This window comes from Helianthus annuus, chromosome 2 (genome assembly GCF_002127325.2).
Source record: "Helianthus annuus cultivar XRQ/B chromosome 2, HanXRQr2.0-SUNRISE, whole genome shotgun sequence".
Classification (NCBI taxonomy): domain Eukaryota; kingdom Viridiplantae; phylum Streptophyta; class Magnoliopsida; order Asterales; family Asteraceae; genus Helianthus; species Helianthus annuus.
The window spans coordinates 61237205-61261186 of NC_035434.2; the positions used below are offsets into that span (position 1 = coordinate 61237205).

Consider the following 23982-nt stretch of genomic DNA (forward strand, 5'->3'; position numbering starts at 1 on the left):
CAGCAATTTTTCAGTTCGGGGGAGATTAGTCGGAAGGTGGGATTGTCATTTATCACATTGGTCCCCAAAGTGACGGATCCAGTGGAATTTGGGGAATATAGACCTATTAATTTGATTGGCGTGATTAGTAAAGTGATCTCCAAGTTAACCTAGCAGATAATCAACCGAATTAACAAAACTGAAAAAAATATATAAAACTAAGATTCAAATCAGAATTCAAACAAACAACTGTTATCAGCTTATAATTAGTAATGAATCTATAAATTGAATGTTTCCGTTAACCTTACAGAGGTTTAAACACATCATAACAGTAAGATCATCATTTACTCCAGCTTGTAATCAGTAGAACACACAAAAACACACTGTTTACTATGAATAAGAAACAATAAAAAAATGATAAACTTGCATACGAATTGGTATTATTACCTGGAATCATTGTTAGAGGAAACCCTGCTTGTGGTAGTTGACATGCTTGAAATGATGGAGTAGGAGAGGTGTTGGCGAGTTTGTGAAAGTACGCCAGATTTCTCCTATCTATATAAAGGTGAAGTTAAACAATAATCCCTACAATCTTGTTTTTTTTTTTAAATTCAAATTACAAATTTCCTGGAATTAGTTAGTTTATCCATATAGTTTGACTTTTTAAATAACCCATGTACGCACAACCACTAGAAGCCTGCTTCGAAAGAAGTCTGCTTCGAAAGAAGCCTGCTTCGAAAGAAGCTTCCTGAAAATAATAGTCAACTTCAAATACATAAACTTGTTCTCATATACAAACATAATCGGAAGACAAATTCTGATAAATCAAAACTGAACCACACGAAAAATGCTACAAAACCGTGATTTTTTACCTTCTTGTATGCTGAAGCCTTATCAAGAGTTGTAAAAACGCCAGAAGACTCTACAACATAGTCAGCTCCAAAATCACCCCAAGGGATGGTTACAGGGTCTCTGAACATGTATGAAGTTAACGTTTAGGCTAAAACAAATAGAAGCTCATTTTACAAGTACAAATGTAAAAAAAGTTATTAACCAAACGAAGACCACTTATATACATTTGGCTAGTAACTTTAATATGCTTCCCATTGATTTCCAAAGTGGATTCATTAACAACCCAGATGGTTCCTTTAAATGGGCCATGTGTAGAATCATACTTCAACATGTAAGCCTGGAGAAGACATTCATTTCATGGCTATCTTTCAAATACATTTTTATAACCCTCATATATACTAATATGTCCAATTAACATTTAGTTGTATGTTTCATTGCATGACATTTAAAAGGCCAGAGTTGATGCACCATCGAGCAATATTTGGACTTAAAAAGACCAAAACATTAGACCAATCACTGATCAAAAGGAATCATAGTTATTGTAAAGTTCATCTTTACCATGTACTTGGAATCAATAAAAGGGTCGTTGACCGCAACAACCTCGATATCATCTCTAAATGTTGCTATTCTCAATACCAGCCTCCCAATTCTTCCAAAACCTGCAAGGTTAACATGACAATGCTCTTCAATCTTGACGCTTATAGACCATAACAAAAAAAAAATGATATACATGTTCACTTTCATAAGATAATGTAATTTGTCAAAACTGAAGCCCCAATTTCAATCTCATCCACCTTAAATGAGCACAGTTAGCACATAAATTGCCTGAATATCACATCACCATACTTAAAAAGAAGAACTAAAAACAACAATAACATACCATTAATTCCAACCTTAGTCTTCCCACTGGTACCAGACTCAATAAAACATTCAATTTGTCAGAAAAAAGTAAGAAACAGTTGAAGCATTTAATCAAACAGGTAAAGTGCATGTTATAAACGCATTAACATCTTCTTACTCATAATAATTGACGGCATCTGCGTAGCAGTAGCCTTAAATATCAAACAATTTCTTCGTGAATGCAGTATCTCCTGGTCTGGTGCGAACTTTCAGTTTTCATTGTCGAATTTGCCTCGTAAGATGTTTAAACACTCTCTTTTCCAACCATCGTATTGTTCGTTCACGAATATAAGACCAGTGGGTAGTTTGCTTTGAATGCTAGCTTTAATATTGCTACATTTCTTTGAACCACCAGAAGCCTGCTTCGAAAGAAGCCTGCTTCGAAAGAAGCCTGCTTCGAAAGAAGCCTGCTTCGAAAGAAGCCTGCTTCGAAAGAAGCCTGCTTCGAAAGAAGCCTGCTTCGAAAGAAGCCTGCTGTTGGGAATTGAACCCTATCAGAGGACTAGATAATTAAAGCCAAAACTGGATCAGGGCAGTGGATCTAGAATAAGCAGATGTTATGCTTCAAATCTCTCCCCTTGAAAGTGGTTTCAACATCTGCTGACCTCCAATCTACTGATCTTTACAAACTGCTGACCAACAGCTGTTGCCCAAGATAAAGACTGATGTAAGACTAAAGCTCTGCTGTTCAATCTACTGCTATGAGTCAAGCTCTGCTGAATATGTAAAGTGCTGCTGGATTCACATTAGTGGAAAGATGCAGCAGTAGTTTAGTTTACTTTATGAATTGTATTGTAATAACAGCTGTTAGCATAAGCAGAGTTTGTATAGGTCAGATGTTAGAGTTTGTTAGGAGGTTAGATGTCACTTTCATGGTGATGTCAGCAAAGATGCTCAGTGGTTTGTCTCGTGCCTATAAATAGAACAGTGCTCTGTACTGTTCTATTAGCTCTTCACCATCTTTCTCCTGCACGAACAAACGATTGTGAGCTCAGGCTGAGGGGGAGTTTGTAACCATACATGCAATTGTAATCAGTGTTTGAAATAAATTCTAACGTAAAACACAATCAATCCAAACTCAGATCCTAACAATTGGTATCAGAGCTCGGACAATCAAATTTGATTTAACAATCATTTTGACATAAATAGTTCAGCTCACAATCGTTGATACTGATAGTTTGTTCGTTTTGTTGAAAAACAGAGCAAGGTTTAATCACCATTAAAGTTGATTAATCAGTGCCTGTAAAACAACTAGGATGCCGTCACAATCACAAGATGATAAGAATAACATTGGCTCTCTTTTCAAACCACCCATGCTTAAACGTAATGAATACAACATCTGGGAGAGAAGGATGGGTCACATCATTGCTCAACAGAATACTGGATGTTGGAGGTCTGTTGTTTTTGGTCCCCATGTTCCTATGGTGCCAAGTGCTGAGGATGCAAAGAAGTTCGTACCTAAACCAACTGAAAATTATACTGAAACTGACTTTCAAAAGTTCGAACTTGATGCCAAAGCATTTAGCATCATAGCATCTGCATTACCCAATGAAATCTATGCTGGACTGTTACATTGTAACAGTGCCAAAGAGCTATGGGATGCACTGAAGGAACAGTTTGGGGGAACAGAAGAGGTTATTGAAAACAATAGGGAAATTCTGAATCAGCAGTAAGAAACATTCTGTCACATCAAGGGTGAATCATTGACCCAACAGTTTGAACGATTCGATTGTCTCATTAGTGTGCTAAGACTTGTTAAAGTTACATTTCCAAATGCAACTCAAAATAGCAGGTTTCTTAGATCACTACCTGAAAAATGGGATACAATTGCTTTTGTTACTAGAAATTCAGCCGAGTTCAAAGATCTGACCCTGACCCAACTCCATGGTAGACTCCTGACCTATGAAAGGGAGTTAAACTAGAAAAGGAAGTTGCAAGAGTCTGGTAAAGTTGCTGATGATTATTCATTTGGCAGCACAACTCTTTTTGGTCAGGAAGAATCTGGTAGCAGTAGTAAGGATCAGAGTTATGATCATTTTATTGACATAACTGCTGGTGGAAATTTTAACTCTGATTCTCACTCTGCAAATTATGCTTTCACTGCAAACTGTGAAAACCAGATGTCAGACAACTTGTGCTTTGAACTAAATGATTTGCAACACTTTGATCCCACTGACTTAGAAGAAATGGACATTTTGCATCAATCGGCTTTGCTTAGTGTAAGAACAAGCAAATTCTACAAAAGAACAGGGAGAAAATTCCTAGGGTTGCATGGGAATTTAAGGGTGGGATTAGATAAATCAAAACTGAAATGCTACAAGTGCAATAGGCTAGGTCATTTTGCTAGGGAATGCAGGAGTCAAACCACTGGTCCAATAATAACTCATCCTGTGACACCTGTGTCACTTCAACCATCAAACAAATGCCAAACCAAGGAAATATTGTATTTCATACTTGGGATTTGTATAAATATGTGTATGCTTTGCACATATCAATTCTTGTTCAATTTCATACTCTACAACGCTTTCTGGAGAATTATACGCAAACTGGTGCATAAACATACTCAGTTTAATGCGACAAATACTCCGGGAGACCATCATACACTTAACATACCTTAAATAACCTTTACATAACTTAGAAATAAGTTTTGAAGGCTTTGGTATGGCAAAAACAAACTTTTGGATCATTCAGGGACTAAAAGTGTCAAAAAGTGCATAAGTTTGCACTTTCGCGCATAACTCACGTTCTGAATACATCCGGACATCCAAAAATTTATGTAAGCATCCTTATATTATGCCTTAGTGTTTGGCATGAGAAAAATCCATTCGTCGCGTCATTTGGATCGTCTTTCACGCTTATGCGCATTCCGTCGTAATTAAGCGAACATCGCGATCGTACGGCCAAACGAACCGACATCCGGAATATTTTTGAGCATATTTCAAGTCCCCTACACTTTAACTTCATCTTAGAGCCTTGAAATGAGGTTAACGGGGCTTAAACGTGCCAAAAATGGGCCAAAATACGTGTTTCTGAAGTGCAGGGACCAAAATTGAAAATTCTGGTCTGGGAACCTTAGGCGGGGCGCGTAAGGATTTGCCAAATCCTTACGCGGGGCGCGTGAACATGTCTGACAGAAAGATTTTGCAATAAATGCAGAATCTGGCCTTTCGTTCGATCAAAGGGCAATGCCTCTTCACCCAATGAAGGGCCAAAGGCCAAGTTCTCTGAACTTATCCACTAGACACATGTACGCACGAGATCAAAGCACGATATTCGATAAAACGATCCTAACGGTTCCACTTTTCCTATAAATACCCCCCCCCCTTTTGTGTAAAAACCCACAAATCAGATCTAAATGCTCTAAGTTGATGCTTTTGCTTCATACCTGAGCTATTGGATCTTGATTAGCACTCGGGGACCCTCCGTAAGTCTTCTTTCGCTCTTTTATTCGCTTTTCGAGTCCGAAAGTCAACGTTTTGTTGACTTTCTGCATTGACCAGCCTATGGTCGATGCGAAGTTCATGGAACTTCATAACGTGAGCGTGATCACGATGGTTATGGTCCATAGTGACCATACCTACTGATCACCACGTTATCTAGGCTCAGTGACGAGTCGTAGTTTCGGCCAAAATGTGCATTCTTGCATATTTTGTAACCAAACTACTCGTGGGCATCAAAGCCGTTTGTTTTGATGCCAAACCTGTTTCTAAACTTAGTTAAGCATGTTCTAACATGCTTAGCTCGTCACTTTTAGTTTAGTGCTTATATAGGGTCGTAAGGTAAGCGATTTAAACCATCGCTTATACTTTCGAACCCGACCCATTTGGTCGGTCATTAGGACCCGACCAAACACATTAGGTGACCATAGCTATAACCTTCCGAGGTTATACCGTGTGGTCGCAATGTTAGGCGTTTCGAACGCGTTCTACGCAAACGACGCGTAAGGTAGCATAAGCTACCTAAACGGGTCGTGATGGACCGTAAGCACTTAGGTTAAGTTTCATTTTAGTATGTAGGCTTTGTTAAACCATACTACACGAGTCTCCATACTCGTTTGGTTTACGAACCCGCGTACTATCCGATCCTTCCGATTTGGTCCGGTATATTAACATAGCTACCTATTAGGTGCCGTTTGATATCCCGTGATCTTTAGCATTATCTGGTTATTATACAAGAACTCCAAAGCAATCTCAGGTGAGTACATTGAACCCCTCTTTTACTGTTTTCCGAACTGTTTTGGGGTGAAGCATGTGTACCTATCTGTTATTTTCATGATTTCAAAAGTATAATTGATTATACATGTTAGTATTTATCTTTTGACAAACAAAATGACTATCTATGGTTTAAACACTGATTTCTCAAAGATACAAAAGAAATTGTTGGAATAGTACTTATTTTGTTCACCAGACCGATTGGTAGTATGATATAGCGCTATAGGACTAGACACCCCATTCCTGTTGTCATGGAATGTCTGAAACCAATTCGTTTCTCCATCCAAATAGGGATTTCCTTTGTGGTATCCCTATAGTCTCAAAGGTGTAGTTTGATGCACCAGGTCTGAATGAATTCTTAAATCGCACCTTTAAAGTATATTTTGATATACTCCCAAAAAGTATAGTTTGATATACTCTCATGTGTGGTGTTGTACAGAACCAACATATATTTTGTAATCATCCAAAGCATATTGTGATATGTTACTTACATAACTAAAACATAGTTTAATGTGTTATTTATCACATCCAAAGCATATACTGATATGTTAGTTACAAGACTAAAACATGGTTTAATGTGTTATTTATAAATCCAAGGTATACTTGTAATATACTACTGAAAACTATTATTTTGAACAACTAAAGTATATTTAATATACTATCTATCAAACGATTTGGTTTTGGTTAGTGTTTAGATAACGGAACGAGTGTAATGTGATGAAAACATGGTAGATACGCCGCTGGTACTTCTTATATATAAGTGTTTTCATTGCATTACATACCGTGGCGTTATTTAGTACACTTGGGTTAACAATATTGGAACTGAAATATATTTTAATATATTACTTATTCAACTTTCTTAAAACCAAGGCATATTTTATATATACCATAAACGTTTTATTAAAACATTGTTTTCCAAACAACTTAACTTATACAAACTCATTTTACATGGTTATTCAGTTAACCATACATTATTCTCTTATTTATACATATCATCTGATCCTATCGTTTTTCAAATGATTTACAAGACAAAGCAAATTTACAAAGTTCATGACTAAACATTTTCTCAAACATAAGTCATGAACTCCGTTTTCACAAAACCTATGTATCTCACAGGCATTTTTATGCTGACGTACCTATTTTTACACATGTTTCAGGTGCTGTCTTGAGATGATTGTTGATACATGCTACATTTAGGATGGACTCGTGCCTTAGCAACTTTAAAACTTGGAAGATCATAGTTGTACTTATGTGATTGTAATAGAACAACGAGTTCATTTAATCAATAAAACAATATTTAAATTTCCATGTGTTATGAAACAATGATTCTGTTACAACACTCCCCGACGTTTCCGCCACGTTTTGTAGGTTCTACGTGGTCGGGGTGTGACAGAAAAGTTGGTATCAGAGCTCATGGTTATAGGGAATTAGGTTATTAGTAATGCTTTGACCTAGTCTATAACCTTCCTAGGACCCTAACGCGAGTTTACTTGCGTTTAGTCATAAAACAACACCGTCACCTATCCTTAGGCGACGACCGCAACAAGAACATAAATTTCAAAACCGCTTTGAAAACTAATCATCTGTTCTAGGATGATTGATTACTAGGTTTTGAACCCTCTGTTATAAGGTTTTGAACCCCTTTGAATTTTCAAAACTCTCGTCAAAGTTGGTCTAAATATTGTGAACACATGCAAACTGGAAGGGTGGGTGCCTGTACCCTGAGTTTTCTGTCTAAGGCTAGAGTGTTCGTACAAATCCACATAATCGGACCAGTCACTCTTACCTGGGAACTCTTGGGGTGAGTGTCCACTTATAGGCGAGCATGTCTTCGCGATACATTATTTATGACCTATTTGCTTTGATTAATCACCAGGTCGTTTGTTGCTTTGTAGTAACAGACAGACGGCCACTATCCTTGCTTTCATCAGATTTGTTTCATCTCATTCTTTTCGTCTAATTCTCTCACTCGTTTCCTCTCATATTTTCCTCTTTTAGAATGCCTCCTCGACGCGACAATCAGATGGCGAATGCCGAACTGGCGGAAATCATCGCGCAACAAATGGCTGCTGCCTTCCCAATTCTTTATGCTCAAATAACTCAAGCCATCAACAACAACAATGTTCCATGCAATTTCAAGATTTTTAACTCAGCTAAACCGCTCAAGTTCAATGGTTCTGAGGGAGCAACTGGTCTTCTTCAATGGTTCGAGAGCATTGAGAATACTTTCCGTCACGTTCAGTGTCCTGAAAATCGCAAGGTCGAGTTTTCTTCGAGTGTGTTTCAGAAGAGGGCTCTTACGTGGTGGAACGGGGTTATGAGAGACCGCGGTGCAGAGGTTGCATTAGCACAGACTTGGGCCGAGCTTAGGGCTCTTATGATGAAGGAGTTCTGTCCTCGTCATGAGCTTAGGGCTCTAGAAAGGGAATTTGATGATTTAAAGCAAGACAGTGGGGAACATCGAGCCTATACTGATCGCTATGAGGAATTGAGCTTGTTATGCCCTACTATGGTTACGCCTCTGGATAAGGCAATTGAGAAATACATTGATGGGCTTCCTGACGTAGTTCAGGACATCGTTACTGGCAGCAACCCTACTACTGTCAGACAAGCCATTGAATTGGCTGCCACTCTGACTGAATCCCAAATCAGGAAGCACAAGCTGTTTCGGAAGGGCGACTTAAGACCATCTGACAAGACTGCTCATGTGGAAACAAAGGAAGAAAGTGCTGAGGTGCCCAAGAAGAAAAAGCGCAAAGCCTCTCAAAGCTACGCTGTAACTGCTCAAGACAAACAAGTTGCACCAAACCAGCCAACACAACCTCGTAAAAGACAAAACTATGTTGGTACTGCACCGTTGTGCAACAAATGCAACCGTCATCATCTAGAGCAAGAGCAGTGTCACAAATGTACCCACTGTGGGCGGTTGGGACACTTGATCAATGTTTGTCGTTATGCAAATCAAGCTGCTGCAAACCCTGCTGCTATTCAAGCACGGTTCCCTCCAGGGTCATGTTATAACTGTGGTGACCTTACCCACTACAGGAACAATTGCCCAAGGCTTGTTAACATACCTCCAGCGCGTGGACGAGTGTTCAACATCAATGAGGCAAACATGAACAATGATGCAGCAGTGAACAATTAGTGTTTTGTATTTCCTTAGTTGCTATCTTTTGACACTTCAAGACAAATCCGTTGTTACATAAATAAAGATTTGTTGTTTTTATTTCTGCAAAATTTATGCGTTTGTGTGAATGCTTGATGCAACTTTATGATGTCAACCCAAAAACAAACTACTCGTATGGTTCTGTCGTATTATGATCACTTGTGATCTCCCCAAGAACCTTAAACTCTCGTTTCTTTTAAGAAACAAAGTCAAACACTTATTGAGAATCCCTCTATCTTTATAGATAGATCTTCATAAATCGTTAAAGTGCCAAATGAAATCCATAGGTTGGATTCCTAGTGTGCCTTAATATCCATACCTAAGGATAACAAAATAAAGAATCAAGTTAACTAAATTTGTGCTTATGTATTTTCTTACATGTTTTGTGGTTGTATGTGATCCATCCAAATCCTCATAGAATCTTTCATATCTTCATACGAGAGATTCATAATGGGATATCCAAAGATACTATCTTAAACCCTTAATGGATTTCAACAGTGTAGTTAAGTCCCTCGGGTTATAAAGTATTATTCTATAATTGGACCTCTTGAAAGGTCTGCTTAAACAGATTGATTTTGAAAATCTGATTAGAAATATCATGTGATGATATAAAAATGATCCCTTAAGCGGTCTATTTAAAGAGATCGTACGACGGTCTAGTTAAGAAGATCATGTGTTGATCTAGTTAAAAGATCGTTCGTTGATCGAATTAAAAGGATCCTTTGGTGGTCTAGTCAAATCGCTTCGTATTTATTCAAGTAATTTTCCTACGGATTATGAAATGGACTGTGCGGACTGTGCAAGGAATTACGTAATTATGGAGGCCTACATAATTATGGAATTCAGTGCACAGGAACCACAGGAAGTTTCATCATGTGTTAAGACCTAGTGACAAGAATAATGATACGGGAGAAGTCTCGGACCTCGACCAATGTCATTTATTCTCACACTCCCCCAATTCTGATCTCAATCACACACCAAGTTTTCCTATGATAAGCCTTCATAAGAAACGTTCGTCAATCAGTAGTTCAAAATTTCATGTTTTACTATTTCAAGGAACTCACTCTGAGGGTTAACAAATTCGCTAAGAATCCTAACATGGCCCAGAGTTTTACCTAAGGGTTCAATGGATCTATTATAAGGCGAAACCTTCACAGCTGTCCTCACGAATTTCCTCTTGAATTAAATTTCGGGACGAAATTTCCTAAAGTAGGGGAGACTGTGACACCTGTGTCACTTCAACCATCAAACAAATGCCAAACCAAGGAAATATTGTATTTCATACTTGGGATTTGTATAAATATGTGTATGCTTTGCACATATCAATTCTTGTTCAATTTCATACTCTACAACGCTTTCTGGAGAATTATACGCAAACTGGTGCATAAACATACTCAGTTTAATGCGACAAATACTCCGGGAGACCATCATACACTTAACATACCTTAAATAACCTTTACATAACTTAGAAATAAGTTTTGAAGGCTTTGGTATGGCAAAAACAAACTTTTGGATCATTCAGGGACTAAAAGTGTCAAAAAGTGCATAAGTTTGCACTTTCGCGCATAACTCACGTTCTGAATACATCCAGACATCCAAAAATTTATGTAAGCATCCTTATATTATGCCTTAGTGTTTGGCATGAGAAAAATCCATTCGTCGCGTCATTTGGATCGTCTTTCACGCTTATGCGCATTCCGTCGTAATTAAGCGAACATCGCGATCGTACGGCCAAACGAACCGACATCCGGAATATTTTTGAGCATATTTCAAGTCCCCTACACTTTAACTTCATCTTAGAGCCTTGAAATGAGGTTAACGGGGCTTAAACGTGCCAAAAATGGGCCAAAATACGTGTTTCTGAAGTGCAGGGACCAAAATTGAAAATTCTGGTCTGGGAACCTTAGGCGGGGCGCGTAAGGATTTGCCAAATCCTTACGCGGGGCGCGTGAACATGTCTGACAGAAAGATTTTGCAATAAATGCAGAATCTGGCCTTTCGTTCGATCAAAGGGCAATGCCTCTTCACCCAATGAAGGGCCAAAGGCCAAGTTCTCTGAACTTATCCACTAGACACATGTACGCACGAGATCAAAGCACGATATTCGATAAAACGATCCTAACGGTTCCACTTTTCCTATAAATACCCCCCCTTTTGTGTAAAAACCCACAAATCAGATCTAAATGCTCTAAGTTGATGCTTTTGCTTCATACCTGAGCTATTGGATCTTGATTAGCACTCGGGGACCCTCCGTAAGTCTTCTTTCGCTCTTTTATTCGCTTTTCGAGTCCGAAAGTCAACGTTTTGTTGACTTTCTGCATTGACCAGCCTATGGTCGATGCGAAGTTCATGGAACTTCATAACGTGAGCGTGATCACGATGGTTATGGTCCATAGTGACCATACCTACTGATCACCACGTTATCTAGGCTCAGTGACGAGTCGTAGTTTCGGCCAAAATGTGCATTCTTGCATATTTTGTAACCAAACTACTCGTGGGCATCAAAGCCGTTTGTTTTGATGCCAAACCTGTTTCTAAACTTAGTTAAGCATGTTCTAACATGCTTAGCTCGTCACTTTTAGTTTAGTGCTTATATAGGGTCGTAAGGTAAGCGATTTAAACCATCGCTTATACTTTCGAACCCGACCCATTTGGTCGGTCATTAGGACCCGACCAAACACATTAGGTGACCATAGCTATAACCTTCCGAGGTTATACCGTGTGGTCGCAATGTTAGGCGTTTCGAACGCGTTCTACGCAAACGACGCGTAAGGTAGCATAAGCTACCTAAACGGGTCGTGATGGACCGTAAGCACTTAGGTTAAGTTTCATTTTAGTATGTAGGCTTTGTTAAACCATACTACACGAGTCTCCATACTCGTTTGGTTTACGAACCCGCGTACTATCCGATCCTTCCGATTTGGTCCGGTATATTAACATAGCTACCTATTAGGTGCCGTTTGATATCCCGTGATCTTTAGCATTATCTGGTTATTATACAAGAACTCCAAAGCAATCTCAGGTGAGTACATTGAACCCCTCTTTTACTGTTTTCCGAACTGTTTTGGGGTGAAGCATGTGTACCTATCTGTTATTTTCATGATTTCAAAAGTATAATTGATTATACATGTTAGTATTTATCTTTTGACAAACAAAATGACTATCTATGGTTTAAACACTGATTTCTCAAAGATACAAAAGAAATTGTTGGAATAGTACTTATTTTGTTCACCAGACCGATTGGTAGTATGATATAGCGCTATAGGACTAGACACCCCATTCCTGTTGTCATGGAATGTCTGAAACCAATTCGTTTCTCCATCCAAATAGGGATTTCCTTTGTGGTATCCCTATAGTCTCAAAGGTGTAGTTTGATGCACCAGGTCTGAATGAATTCTTAAATCGCACCTTTAAAGTATATTTTGATATACTCCCAAAAAGTATAGTTTGATATACTCTCATGTGTGGTGTTGTACAGAACCAACATATATTTTGTAATCATCCAAAGCATATTGTGATATGTTACTTACATAACTAAAACATAGTTTAATGTGTTATTTATCACATCCAAAGCATATACTGATATGTTAGTTACAAGACTAAAACATGGTTTAATGTGTTATTTATAAATCCAAGGTATACTTGTAATATACTACTGAAAACTATTATTTTGAACAACTAAAGTATATTTAATATACTATCTATCAAACGATTTGGTTTTGGTTAGTGTTTAGATAACGGAACGAGTGTAATGTGATGAAAACATGGTAGATACGCCGCTGGTACTTCTTATATATAAGTGTTTTCATTGCATTACATACCGTGGCGTTATTTAGTACACTTGGGTTAACAATATTGGAACTGAAATATATTTTAATATATTACTTATTCAACTTTCTTAAAACCAAGGCATATTTTATATATACCATAAACGTTTTATTAAAACATTGTTTTCCAAACAACTTAACTTATACAAACTCATTTTACATGGTTATTCAGTTAACCATACATTATTCTCTTATTTATACATATCATCTGATCCTATCGTTTTTCAAATGATTTACAAGACAAAGCAAATTTACAAAGTTCATGACTAAACATTTTCTCAAACATAAGTCATGAACTCCGTTTTCACAAAACCTATGTATCTCACAGGCATTTTTATGCTGACGTACCTATTTTTACACATGTTTCAGGTGCTGTCTTGAGATGATTGTTGATACATGCTACATTTAGGATGGACTCGTGCCTTAGCAACTTTAAAACTTGGAAGATCATAGTTGTACTTATGTGATTGTAATAGAACAACGAGTTCATTTAATCAATAAAACAATATTTAAATTTCCATGTGTTATGAAACAATGATTCTGTTACAACACTCCCCGACGTTTCCGCCACGTTTTGTATGTTCTACGTGGTCGGGGTGTGACACATCCCAGCTCAAACCCTAGACCACAACATCAAAGCACTGTGCAATATACCCAATATACCCCTGCAGCACATGTTAACACTGCTCACTATGCTGCAACCCCTGTGCCTGTGCATTATGTTCAAACCACTGTTCCACAAATTCAGTATGTTCAAGCCCCTGTCCCTCAGGCATAAGTGGAACCTGTTGCACCTCAACAAGCTGCTCCAACAGTTGTACAACCAGATCAACAAAGTTTCTTTACCCAAGGCTTTGTTGATTGGAGCAGCATGCCTGTTGAAACAATGGTTAGCTCAAGGATAACCAAGAGGGTTGTTTCACCTATGGGTTCAACCTCTTCTTCTTGCTCGTATCGGTGGCCTGAGATCTGCAAAACAGTAAACACCGTTAGTCTCGTTAAGAGGGGAGAAGGGGGTTTTCCCTCTTAACCAGGCTCCGGCGTGAGAATAAGTACTGTTCTGAGAGGAATAAAATAGTGTGTGTATAGAGTGAGTAAAGAGAGCCAAGATGATCAACCTGAATGATGAAGGGTCCTATTTATAGCCGGAGGGTGAAGAAGGAGGAAGCAGTTGTGCCAGCTGTGGGTGCGCGCCAGCTGTCCGACCAAGGGGAATATCCTCTTGGTCTGCTCTGTCGCGAAGGGTGTAGTGGTACACGTGGCGTCCTTGTATTCGCTTGTGCTGGGTACCTCATACTGGTCGCGTCAGCCCTGCTCCCTGGATTGTCGCAGGCCTATGTGGCCTTCTGTCAATGGTGACACGTGTTGTCCTTTATGTTGGGCGAAGCATCTTTGGTGCCAGCTGTGAACCGCCTAGATGTCTTCTGGAAGATTCTAGAAGGTTCTGGTGACATGGGTGCCTTGTGTGCACAAAAGTGGTGTGGTCCCTGCCATGTAGGCAGGGAATTGGGACCATACCTCTTCAAGTCCCCCCAGTCCAGTGTGCCTTCTAGTTGAGTTGATCGTCTAGGAGGGATTCTGGACTTATGAGAGTTGTGAGTTCTATGCATCGCGTTGAAGTTGGTGAATATAAAGTGAGCCAAGTGGACGCATGCCGTATGGTTACTGGCCCTTTGAAAAAGTGAGCTGAATGGACGCATGCCGCATGGGTCTTGGCCTTTTGAAAAAGTGAGCCGAATGGACGCATGCCGCATGGGTTTTGGCCCTTTGAAAAAAGTGGGCCAAATGGACGCATGCCGCATGGGTTTTGGCCCTTTGAAAAGAGTGAGCCAAATGGACGCATGCTGCATGGGTTTTGGCTTTCTTGAAAAAGTGAGCCAAATGGACGTATGCCGCATGGGTTTTGGCTCTCTTGAAAAAGTGAGCCAAATGGACGCATGCCGCATGGGTTTTGGCTCTCTTGAAAAGGTGAGCCAAATGGACGCATGCCGCATGGGTTTTGGCTCTCTTGAAAAAGTGAGCCAAATGGACGCATGCCGCATGGGTTTTGGCTCTCTTGTGTTTCCTTCTGTTGGAAGTTTGGTGGTTATGGGGAAGTGTTTGGTGTGACCGTCTGGCGTCCCTGTCTTTTCGGAGATGAACAGTTGCTTTTGCAGTGACTTTCTGTCACATCAGCAGGCCCTGTCACCCATGCTTCCCGAAAAACGAGCCGACGTCTTCTCTTTCATCTGACGTGTCAGTCATCTATTGGATGCTTTATCTGTGCTCTGCCGTTCCACTACCCATCGCATTAAATGCGATGGGTATAAATATGGGGCGGTTATCTCTTTCTTCCCTCATTTTCGAATTCTAAGTGTGATTTCTCTCTATCTTCCTCCTTTATTTTCTAATTCTGAGTGGGATTTCTTCTCTATCTTCTTCTTGTGTGTTTCATCTTTCACATTTTCTTGAGTTCGAACCATCTGTTGCTTGACCTTTATCATGGCTGAGAAGAATCCAACTCAAAAGAAAAGGAAGCATAGAGGTAGGGCTCCTCCTGGTCCAGATCAAGCTGTTATTAACTGGAAGGAGGAAGAGTTTCATAACCTCGTTAGGGGGCATAACTTTCGTCCTGAGTGGGGGGCTCGGTACCCTCCTTCTTGTAACACCTCGGAAATTCACGTCCTATAATGTGTGCACACGTGTCAAATGTTTAAACGTGTGGAAGAAATATTATAGAAGGACTAAAGTTGACAAACATGCAAAGTATGTGAATATACGTATTCTAAGTGTCAACTGTGAATAAACATAATGTATATTAACCCTACACGATGCTCATACCTCCAAACGAATAAATCATGGATCATACGAAGCTAAAAGTGAGAGAGTTCAAATTACAGGGGCTAAATGTGTCAACATGTTTAAATTATACCTCTGAGTGACCTTTTGACAAACCCGAAGCCTTGTAACGGTTAATTATGCTCACTAGAATACACGGTTTAAATTTCGTAAAGTTTCGGTAACGTATGAGAAAGTTGTGATCTGATTCGTGTGCGAGGGGTTAAAGTGTCAACATTGAAAATTAGGCCTTTTCGGGTAACAATAAAAGTTAACCGGGGACTTAACAAAGTGGGAAAATGTCTTAAAGCCCTTACATGTTAATTTCAAGGGCTCAATGTGCAAAACAAGACATGAAAACGACCTTTAGAATGGCCAGGGACCAAAACTGCAATTAAATAAAAGTTTTGTTGGATGACCCTAGGGGCTCGCGTAGTGCGAGCACTAACTACTCATGCAGTAGCGCTACACCACTGCCATGTCTGGACAGAAACTGATTTTCTTTGATCTTTTGCCTGCCATAGCCTGTATGCTCGACCTTTAACCAAGTTTCCTCATCCCTTGACCCCTAAAACAACCCCTAAACTTGTAGGACACCTGTGGGAATGTTGTGGTGAGTCCTAGACTTGTTTGTCAATCATCTATGGTGTCTTAGTCCACTATATAAAGGACCTTCAAGTCACAACCTTTCCTCACACCATTTACAAGCAATCTGAGCATTGGAGGAGCTTACAAGCAGATCAAGGGCCTTCCTAATCAACCATTAATCATCTAGTAAGTTGCCTAACCCTTCTAAATTAATTCTAGCTGTATAAATAGCTTAAAAGTCAATATATCGTGCTTAACGGTTGACTTCGTGATTAAGTATCGATAGCTCAGTCGTATGTCAAATTAAACGTAGCGTTAGATAGGTAATTATATGGGTATTAAACCCTTATAAGGGCAAGTACCAATTCCAGACCTAACTAGGTCGTTTGTCGGGTCAAACGTTGACCGAAAAAGTCAACAGAATTACAAAATACGATTTAATGCACGATTAATGATCCGAGAGGTGTGTAACCTGTTTTAACCTTAATATAACATGGTAATAAGTATAAAAACTTGTCTACGCTTGCCCGACTCGACAAATTTCTGTTTAAACCCGGTTCGGAACCGAAAGGCGCAAAACCTTGACTTTTGCTTTGACTTCGGTTCTGACCCGTTTTAGTTTGATTCGAAGATGCCTTAGTGCTTCATTAGGGTAGGGTTGCATGATAGGATAAGTCTCTGTACTTGTTTCGTTGATTATCCGATGCATGCACACGTTCCCGTTAATCGCTTAAATTGGACCATAATGCCCTTATGACCATACAACGAGAATTTTGAAAATGTGGAAGTACAATAATCTTAGTTACTGATCATTAAACATGTACGTAAATTTCACGTCAATCGGAAGTCTAGATTAAGAGATACGCGCATTAGCGTAAATAATAAGCTTTTTATTAATTAAACGGCGCGATTAGCGCATAGCCTATCTAAACCCGATTTTCGGTACCAAAACTTTTACCCACTGATGTTAAATAATATTTTGGGATTTTTGAAGATTTTTAATTATTTTTAAACTGATCTTAAGCTAGGCTTATCGCATTAATTCGGTTAATACCGAATATGACCTTTTAGGCCATAAAACGAGTTTTACGAGTCCGTTTGATACCAATCCAATTGCCACTGATTTAAAATAATAAATAGAGTGTTTTGAGCCTGTTATGCTGATCAGAAAACTCAGAATGGTATTTTAAACCGTACGTCGCTTAAAACGGCTTCATACGCGTATTAAACGCATAATTTGGGTTTAAAGCCATTTTGGGAAATGAGACTCTTCACCAACTGTTGTGGTCTGTTAAAATTAATAATTTTGCTGATTAAATCAGACCCGTATCTCAGAAGTATTATAAATCTCTTTTATAACCCTTAAAATGACCGAAATACCCCTACGGGGCATATTTAGGGATTAAACTCGTTATGGGCATTATGGAAGATATCATAATGATATCACAACATAATTAAAGCATATTAACTTAGGAAACCTGTTCGCGACCCTTTCGGTTACCCGTTATGCATTATACGTGTTCGGTTCGGTTTATGTAACTAGTTTGCATAAACTAGCCGAAACGGGTCAAACGATATCATTTTTACCTCAAAATCCAGAATGTGAATAGTAAACCCATATTAAACAAGTCATCAAACTTGTCGGGTCTAAATCATATTCTATCCGGTCTTCACTTAATCGTGCGTACGAACCGTATCGTTAAAACTGACCGGTCTAAGCTTAAGCTTAATTAAAGACCCGTTAGTATTCTAATAGGTTATATTAAACCTTCGTTCCAGATTAGGAGAACTAGTAAAAGCTACGTGCATTTTGCTTATTGTGATTAATACTTGCATCAGGTAAATACTCTCAACTTATTTTCCCTATACGGGCTTGGGTTACGGTACATAGCGTACCGCTTGATCGAGCATCGAATCTCCACGCTTAGTGGGTAGTTGAATAATTTGATCGGCTCGTTTAAACAGTCTTGTTTACTTTACAGCCTTTGGGGGGTTAATGACCATGTCCCGGATATCCTTGGCATCATCTTACGAGATGGCCACGACCTGAGCACGGGGTGTAGGCGTACTCCCGTGTATAACTCACTTAAAGTGGTGTGTCTATTGATCTTTAACCCGGACAAGATCCGGGCTACTGAACGCATAAGTAACATGTAATTCGTTCACAAGATTATAATGTTAAATAATTCTCCCAAGTTAAATAAATGTTTATGCCTTGTGCATCCAAACCAATTTTTAATCATTTTCCAAAATGAGTCGGTTGATTGTATTTACCAGTGTAAACTGACGTATTTTCCCAAAAAGACTGAATGCAGGTACTAAGCGAAATTGGCTGGATTGTCTCTTAAGCATCAATAAAAAGTCTCGCAAGCTTAGGATGCCAGAAGTCTGTTGAACTATAAATGTTATTTTGTTTCGATCCTACTGTGGATAAACACCGGATATTGTGACTTTGATTACAATAAATAAATTCGGTTGTATCTTATTTTAAATTTGCTTCCGCTGTGCATTATTATATTGTGTTGTTTGACTATTACGTTGCCAACCACGTCACGATACTCCCCCACCGGGCCCACCGGTGACACGTGGAAATCGGGGTGTGACAGGTAAAACCCTGGATTGCAAAAAGATAAAAGACGCAACGTGCTACCGTTGCAATGAAAAGGGGCACATCAAGACCAACTGCCCAAAGTACAACAAGAAGCCTGAGGAGGTTAAGAAGACTAATGCTAGAGTCTTCAAAATGGACGCGAAAGAGGCTGTGCAAGACGATAATGTCATAACAGGTACATTCCTTGTAAATGATGTCTTTGCAAGAGTACTTTTTGATTCAGGAGCAGATAAGTCTTTCGTAGATCATAAATTTTGTGAATTGCTGAAATTACCTGTCAAAGCCTTAAAAGTAAATTATGAGGTAGAGTTAGCAGATGGAACCATAGAACCCGTCTCAACTATGTTAGATGGATGTGTTATATCCATTAAGAACCATTCTTTTCCTCTGTCTCTACTTCCGTTTAAATTGGCTGGTTTTGACATAGTTCTGGGTATGGACTGGTTATCTCATAACCAGGCCCAAATTGTCTGCAACCAGAAGCAAGTGGTAATAAAGACTCCGTCTGGAGAGCCCCTTACCATTCGGGGAGATACCCAGTATGGGCTGCCTGAGCAGGTGACTATGCTCAAGGCTTCCAAGTGTTTGAAGAAGGGGTGTGTCATTTACATGGCGCAAGTGATCATTGACGAGCCTAAACCAAAGTTAGAAGACATCCCTGTCATTTCTGAATACCCAGAAGTGTTTCCTGAAGATCTACCTGGTCTACCACCAGATAGACAAGTCGAATTCAGGATCGATATCATCCCCGGAGCGGCACCAGTTGCTAGAGCACCATACAGGTTGGCACCCACAGAAATGAAGGAGTTGCGGACGCAGCTAGATGAATTGCTGGCTAAAGGTTTCATTAGACCTAGTTCATCTCCTTGGGGAGCGCCAATTTTGTTTGTCAAGAAGAAGGATGGGTCGATGCGTCTGTGCATTGACTATCGCGAGCTTAATAAAGTCACGATCAAGAATAGGTATCCTCTGCCCAGAATCGACGATTTGTTCGATCAGCTGCAAGGGGCAAGTTACTTCTCAAAAATTGATTTGAGGTCAGGCTACCATCAATTGAAGGTCAAAGATGAAGACGTTCACAAAACTGCATTTAGGACTCGTTACGGACACTACGAGTTCCTAGTGATGCCTTTTGGGCTCACTAATGCACCAGCCGCGTTCATGGATCTCATGAATCGCGTCTGCAAGCCATACTTGGATAAATTTGTCATCGTTTTCATCGACGACATTCTTATTTATTCTAAGAACCAAGCTGACCATGAGAAACACCTTCGTTGTATTCTCAAACTTCTACGTCAGGAGAAGCTCTATGCCAAATTCTCTAAGTGTGAATTTTGGCTACGAGAAGTCCAATTTCTTGGACATGTGGTCAGTAAGAGTGGTATCCAAGTGGATCCCGCTAAAGTAGAAGCTGTTATGAATTGGCAAGAGCCAAAGACGCCTACGGAGATACGTAGCTTCCTGGGATTGGCAGGATATTACAGGCGTTTCATCGAAAATTTTTCAAGGATTGCTGCACCCCTAACTTCTCTAACTAAGAAGAAGATTAAGTTCGTTTGGGGCCCTAAGCAGCAAGAAGCATTCGATATTCTCAAGCAGAAGTTGAGCAACGCTCCTGTACTGACTTTACCTGAAGGCACTGAAGAATTCGTAGTTTACTGCGATGCTTCACACACCGGTATGGGGTGTGTGCTTATGCAGAAAGGCAAGGTTATTGCCTATGCGTCACGACAATTAAAGGTGCATGAAAAGAACTACACCACCCATGATTTGGAATTGGGTGCCGTCGTGTTCGCGCTGAAATTGTGGAGGCACTATCTTTATGGAATCAAGTTTGTGATCTATTCTGATCACAAGAGCCTCCAGCATTTGTTTAACCAGAAGGAATTAAACATGAGGCAACGCCGTTGGATGGAGACCTTGAATGATTATGATTGTGAAATCAGATACCATCCCGGCAAGGCGAATGTAGTCGCCGATGCCTTGAGTCGTAAGGAAAGGGTGAAACCCATCCGAATCAATGCCAAAAGCATAGAAGTGAGGAACAACCTAATGGAAAGGTTGTTAGCTGCACAGAAGGAAGCTGTGTTGGAAGCCAATTACCCGAATGAAAAGTTAGGAGTAACTGAGGAGCAGTTGACTCTTAGCAGAGATGGAATTTTAAGATTAAACGGACGAATATGGGTTCCAGTTCATGGAGGACTACGAGATGTTATCCTCCAGGAAGCCCATAGCTCCAAATATTCCATTCACCCTGGAGCTGATAAGATGTACCAAGATCTGAAGGCAAATTATTGGTGGATAGGCTTGAAAAAGTCGGTAGCCGCCCATGTAGCCAAATGCTTGACTTGTGCACAAGTCAAAGCTGAGCATCAAAAGCCGTCAGGCTTGCTACAACAGCCTGAACTTCCCGAGTGGAAGTGGGAATGTGTAACTATGGATTTTATTACCAAGTTACCCAAGACGAGGAAAGGAAATGATACAATATGGGTTATAGTTGATCGACTGACTAAATCAGCACATTTCTTACCCATCAAAGAGACTTATAGCTCAGATATGTTAGCCCAGCTATACGTTGATAAGATTGTAGCCTTGCATGGCATACCTGTGTCTATTATCTCTGATAGAGATACTAGATACACGTCACATTTTTGGAAGAGTTTCCAACAATCTTTGGGCACACGTCTAAATTTTAGTACGGCTTATCATCCTCAGACTGACGGTCAGAGTGAACGTACTATTCAAACGTTGGAAGACATGTTGCGGGCGTGTGCGATCGATTTGGGTGATAGTTGGGATAAGAACCTCCCACTAATCGAATTCTCCTACAACAATAGCTACCATACCAGTATTAAGGCTGCGCCCTTCGAGGCATTATATGGTAGGAAGTGTAGATCGCCCGTCTGTTGGGCGGAAGTAGGGGATGTCCAGTTAACAGGACCAGAGATAGTGTTCGAAACAACGGATAAGATTGTCCAGATTCGTGACCGTCTCAAAGCTGCCCGAGATAGGCAGAAGAGTTACGCTGATCCAAGGCGTAAGGATTTTCACTTCGAAGTAGGTGACAAAGTCCTACTTAAAGTGTCACCCTGGAAGGGGGTGATGCGGTTTGGTAAGAAAGGCAAGCTAAGCCCGAGATACATAGGACCTTTCGAGGTTGTCGAACGTGTCGGGTCAGTTGCCTACAAGCTGAACTTACCAGAAGAGCTCAGTGGAATTCACAATGTGTTCCACATCTGCAATTTGAAGAAATGCATCGCTGATGAATCACTGGTAATGCCACATACAGATGTGCGTATAGATGAGAGCCTGAAATTTGTGGAAAAACCATTGTCGATTGAAGATCGACAGGTTAAGAAGCTTCGTAGGAAGCATGTACCTATTGTAAAGGTCAAATGGGATGCCCGTAGAGGTCCCGAGTATACGTGGGAAGTCGAATCCACGATGAAAGAAAAGTACCCTTATTTATTCCAGTAAATCTCGGGTCGAGATTTATTTTAAGGGGGTGAGGATGTAACACCTCGGAAATTCACGTCCTATAATGTGTGCACACGTGTCAAATGTTTAAACGTGTGGAAGAAATATTATAGAAGGACTAAAGTTGACAAACATGCAAAGTATGTGAATATACGTATTCTAAGTGTCAACTGTGAATAAACATAATGTATATTAACCCTACACGATGCTCATACCTCCAAACGAATAAATCATGGATCATACGAAGCTAAAAGTGAGAGAGTTCAAATTACAGGGGCTAAATGTGTCAACATGTTTAAATTATACCTCTGAGTGACCTTTTGACAAACCCGAAGCCTTGTAACGGTTAATTATGCTCACTAGAATACACGGTTTAAATTTCGTAAAGTTTCGGTAACGTATGAGAAAGTTGTGATCTGATTCGTGTGCGAGGGGTTAAAGTGTCAACATTGAAAATTAGGCCTTTTCGGGTAACAATAAAAGTTAACCGGGGACTTAACAAAGTGGGAAAATGTCTTAAAGCCCTTACATGTTAATTTCAAGGGCTCAATGTGCAAAACAAGACATGAAAACGACCTTTAGAAGGGCCAGGGACCAAAACTGCAATTAAATAAAAGTTTTGTTGGATGACCCTAGGGGCTCGCGTAGTGCGAGCACTAACTACTCATGCAGTAGCGCTACACCACTGCCATGTCTGGACAGAAACTGATTTTCTTTGATCTTTTGCCTGCCATAGCCTGTATGCTCGACCTTTAACCAAGTTTCCTCATCCCTTGACCCCTAAAACAACCCCTAAACTTGTAGGACACCTGTGGGAATGTTGTGGTGAGTCCTAGACTTGTTTGTCAATCATCTATGGTGTCTTAGTCCACTATATAAAGGACCTTCAAGTCACAACCTTTCCTCACACCATTTACAAGCAATCTGAGCATTGGAGGAGCTTACAAGCAGATCAAGGGCCTTCCTAATCAACCATTAATCATCTAGTAAGTTGCCTAACCCTTCTAAATTAATTCTAGCTGTATAAATAGCTTAAAAGTCAATATATCGTGCTTAACGGTTGACTTCGTGATTAAGCGTCGATAGCTCAGTCGTATGTCAAATTAAACGTAGCGTTAGATAGGTAATTATATGGGTATTAAACCCTTATAAGGGCAAGTACCAATTCCAGACCTAACTAGGTCGTTTGTCGGGTCAAACGTTGACCGAAAAAGTCAACAGAATTACAAAATACGATTTAATGCACGATTAATGATCCGAGAGGTGTGTAACCTGTTTTAACCTTAATATAACATGGTAATAAGTATAAAAACTTGTCTACGCTTGCCCGACTCGACAAATTTCTGTTTAAACCCGGTTCGGAACCGAAAGGCGCAAAACCTTGACTTTTGCTTTGACTTCGGTTCTGACCCGTTTTAGTTTGATTCGAAGATGCCTTAGTGCTTCATTAGAGTAGGGTTGCATGATAGGATAAGTCTCTGTACTTGTTTCGTTGATTATCCGATGCATGCACACGTTCCCGTTAATCGCTTAAATTGGACCATAATGCCCTTA

The 23982-nt window shown here is 39.9% G+C and overlaps 1 protein-coding gene across 1 annotated transcript; it reads right to left on the reverse strand.

Moving 5' to 3' along the window:
• Positions 1 to 319: 319 nt before the first annotated feature.
• On the reverse strand, positions 320 to 1754 carry LOC110904618 (glyceraldehyde-3-phosphate dehydrogenase GAPCP2, chloroplastic-like; the record flags this gene model as incomplete). Its single annotated transcript, XM_035981113.1, has 7 exons — positions 320 to 369; positions 427 to 534; positions 652 to 727; positions 852 to 951; positions 1056 to 1168; positions 1390 to 1490; positions 1712 to 1754. Coding segments are annotated over 7 exons (591 nt in total), but the record flags the coding sequence as incomplete, so codon positions are not given.
• Positions 1755 to 23982: the final 22228 nt, after the last annotated feature.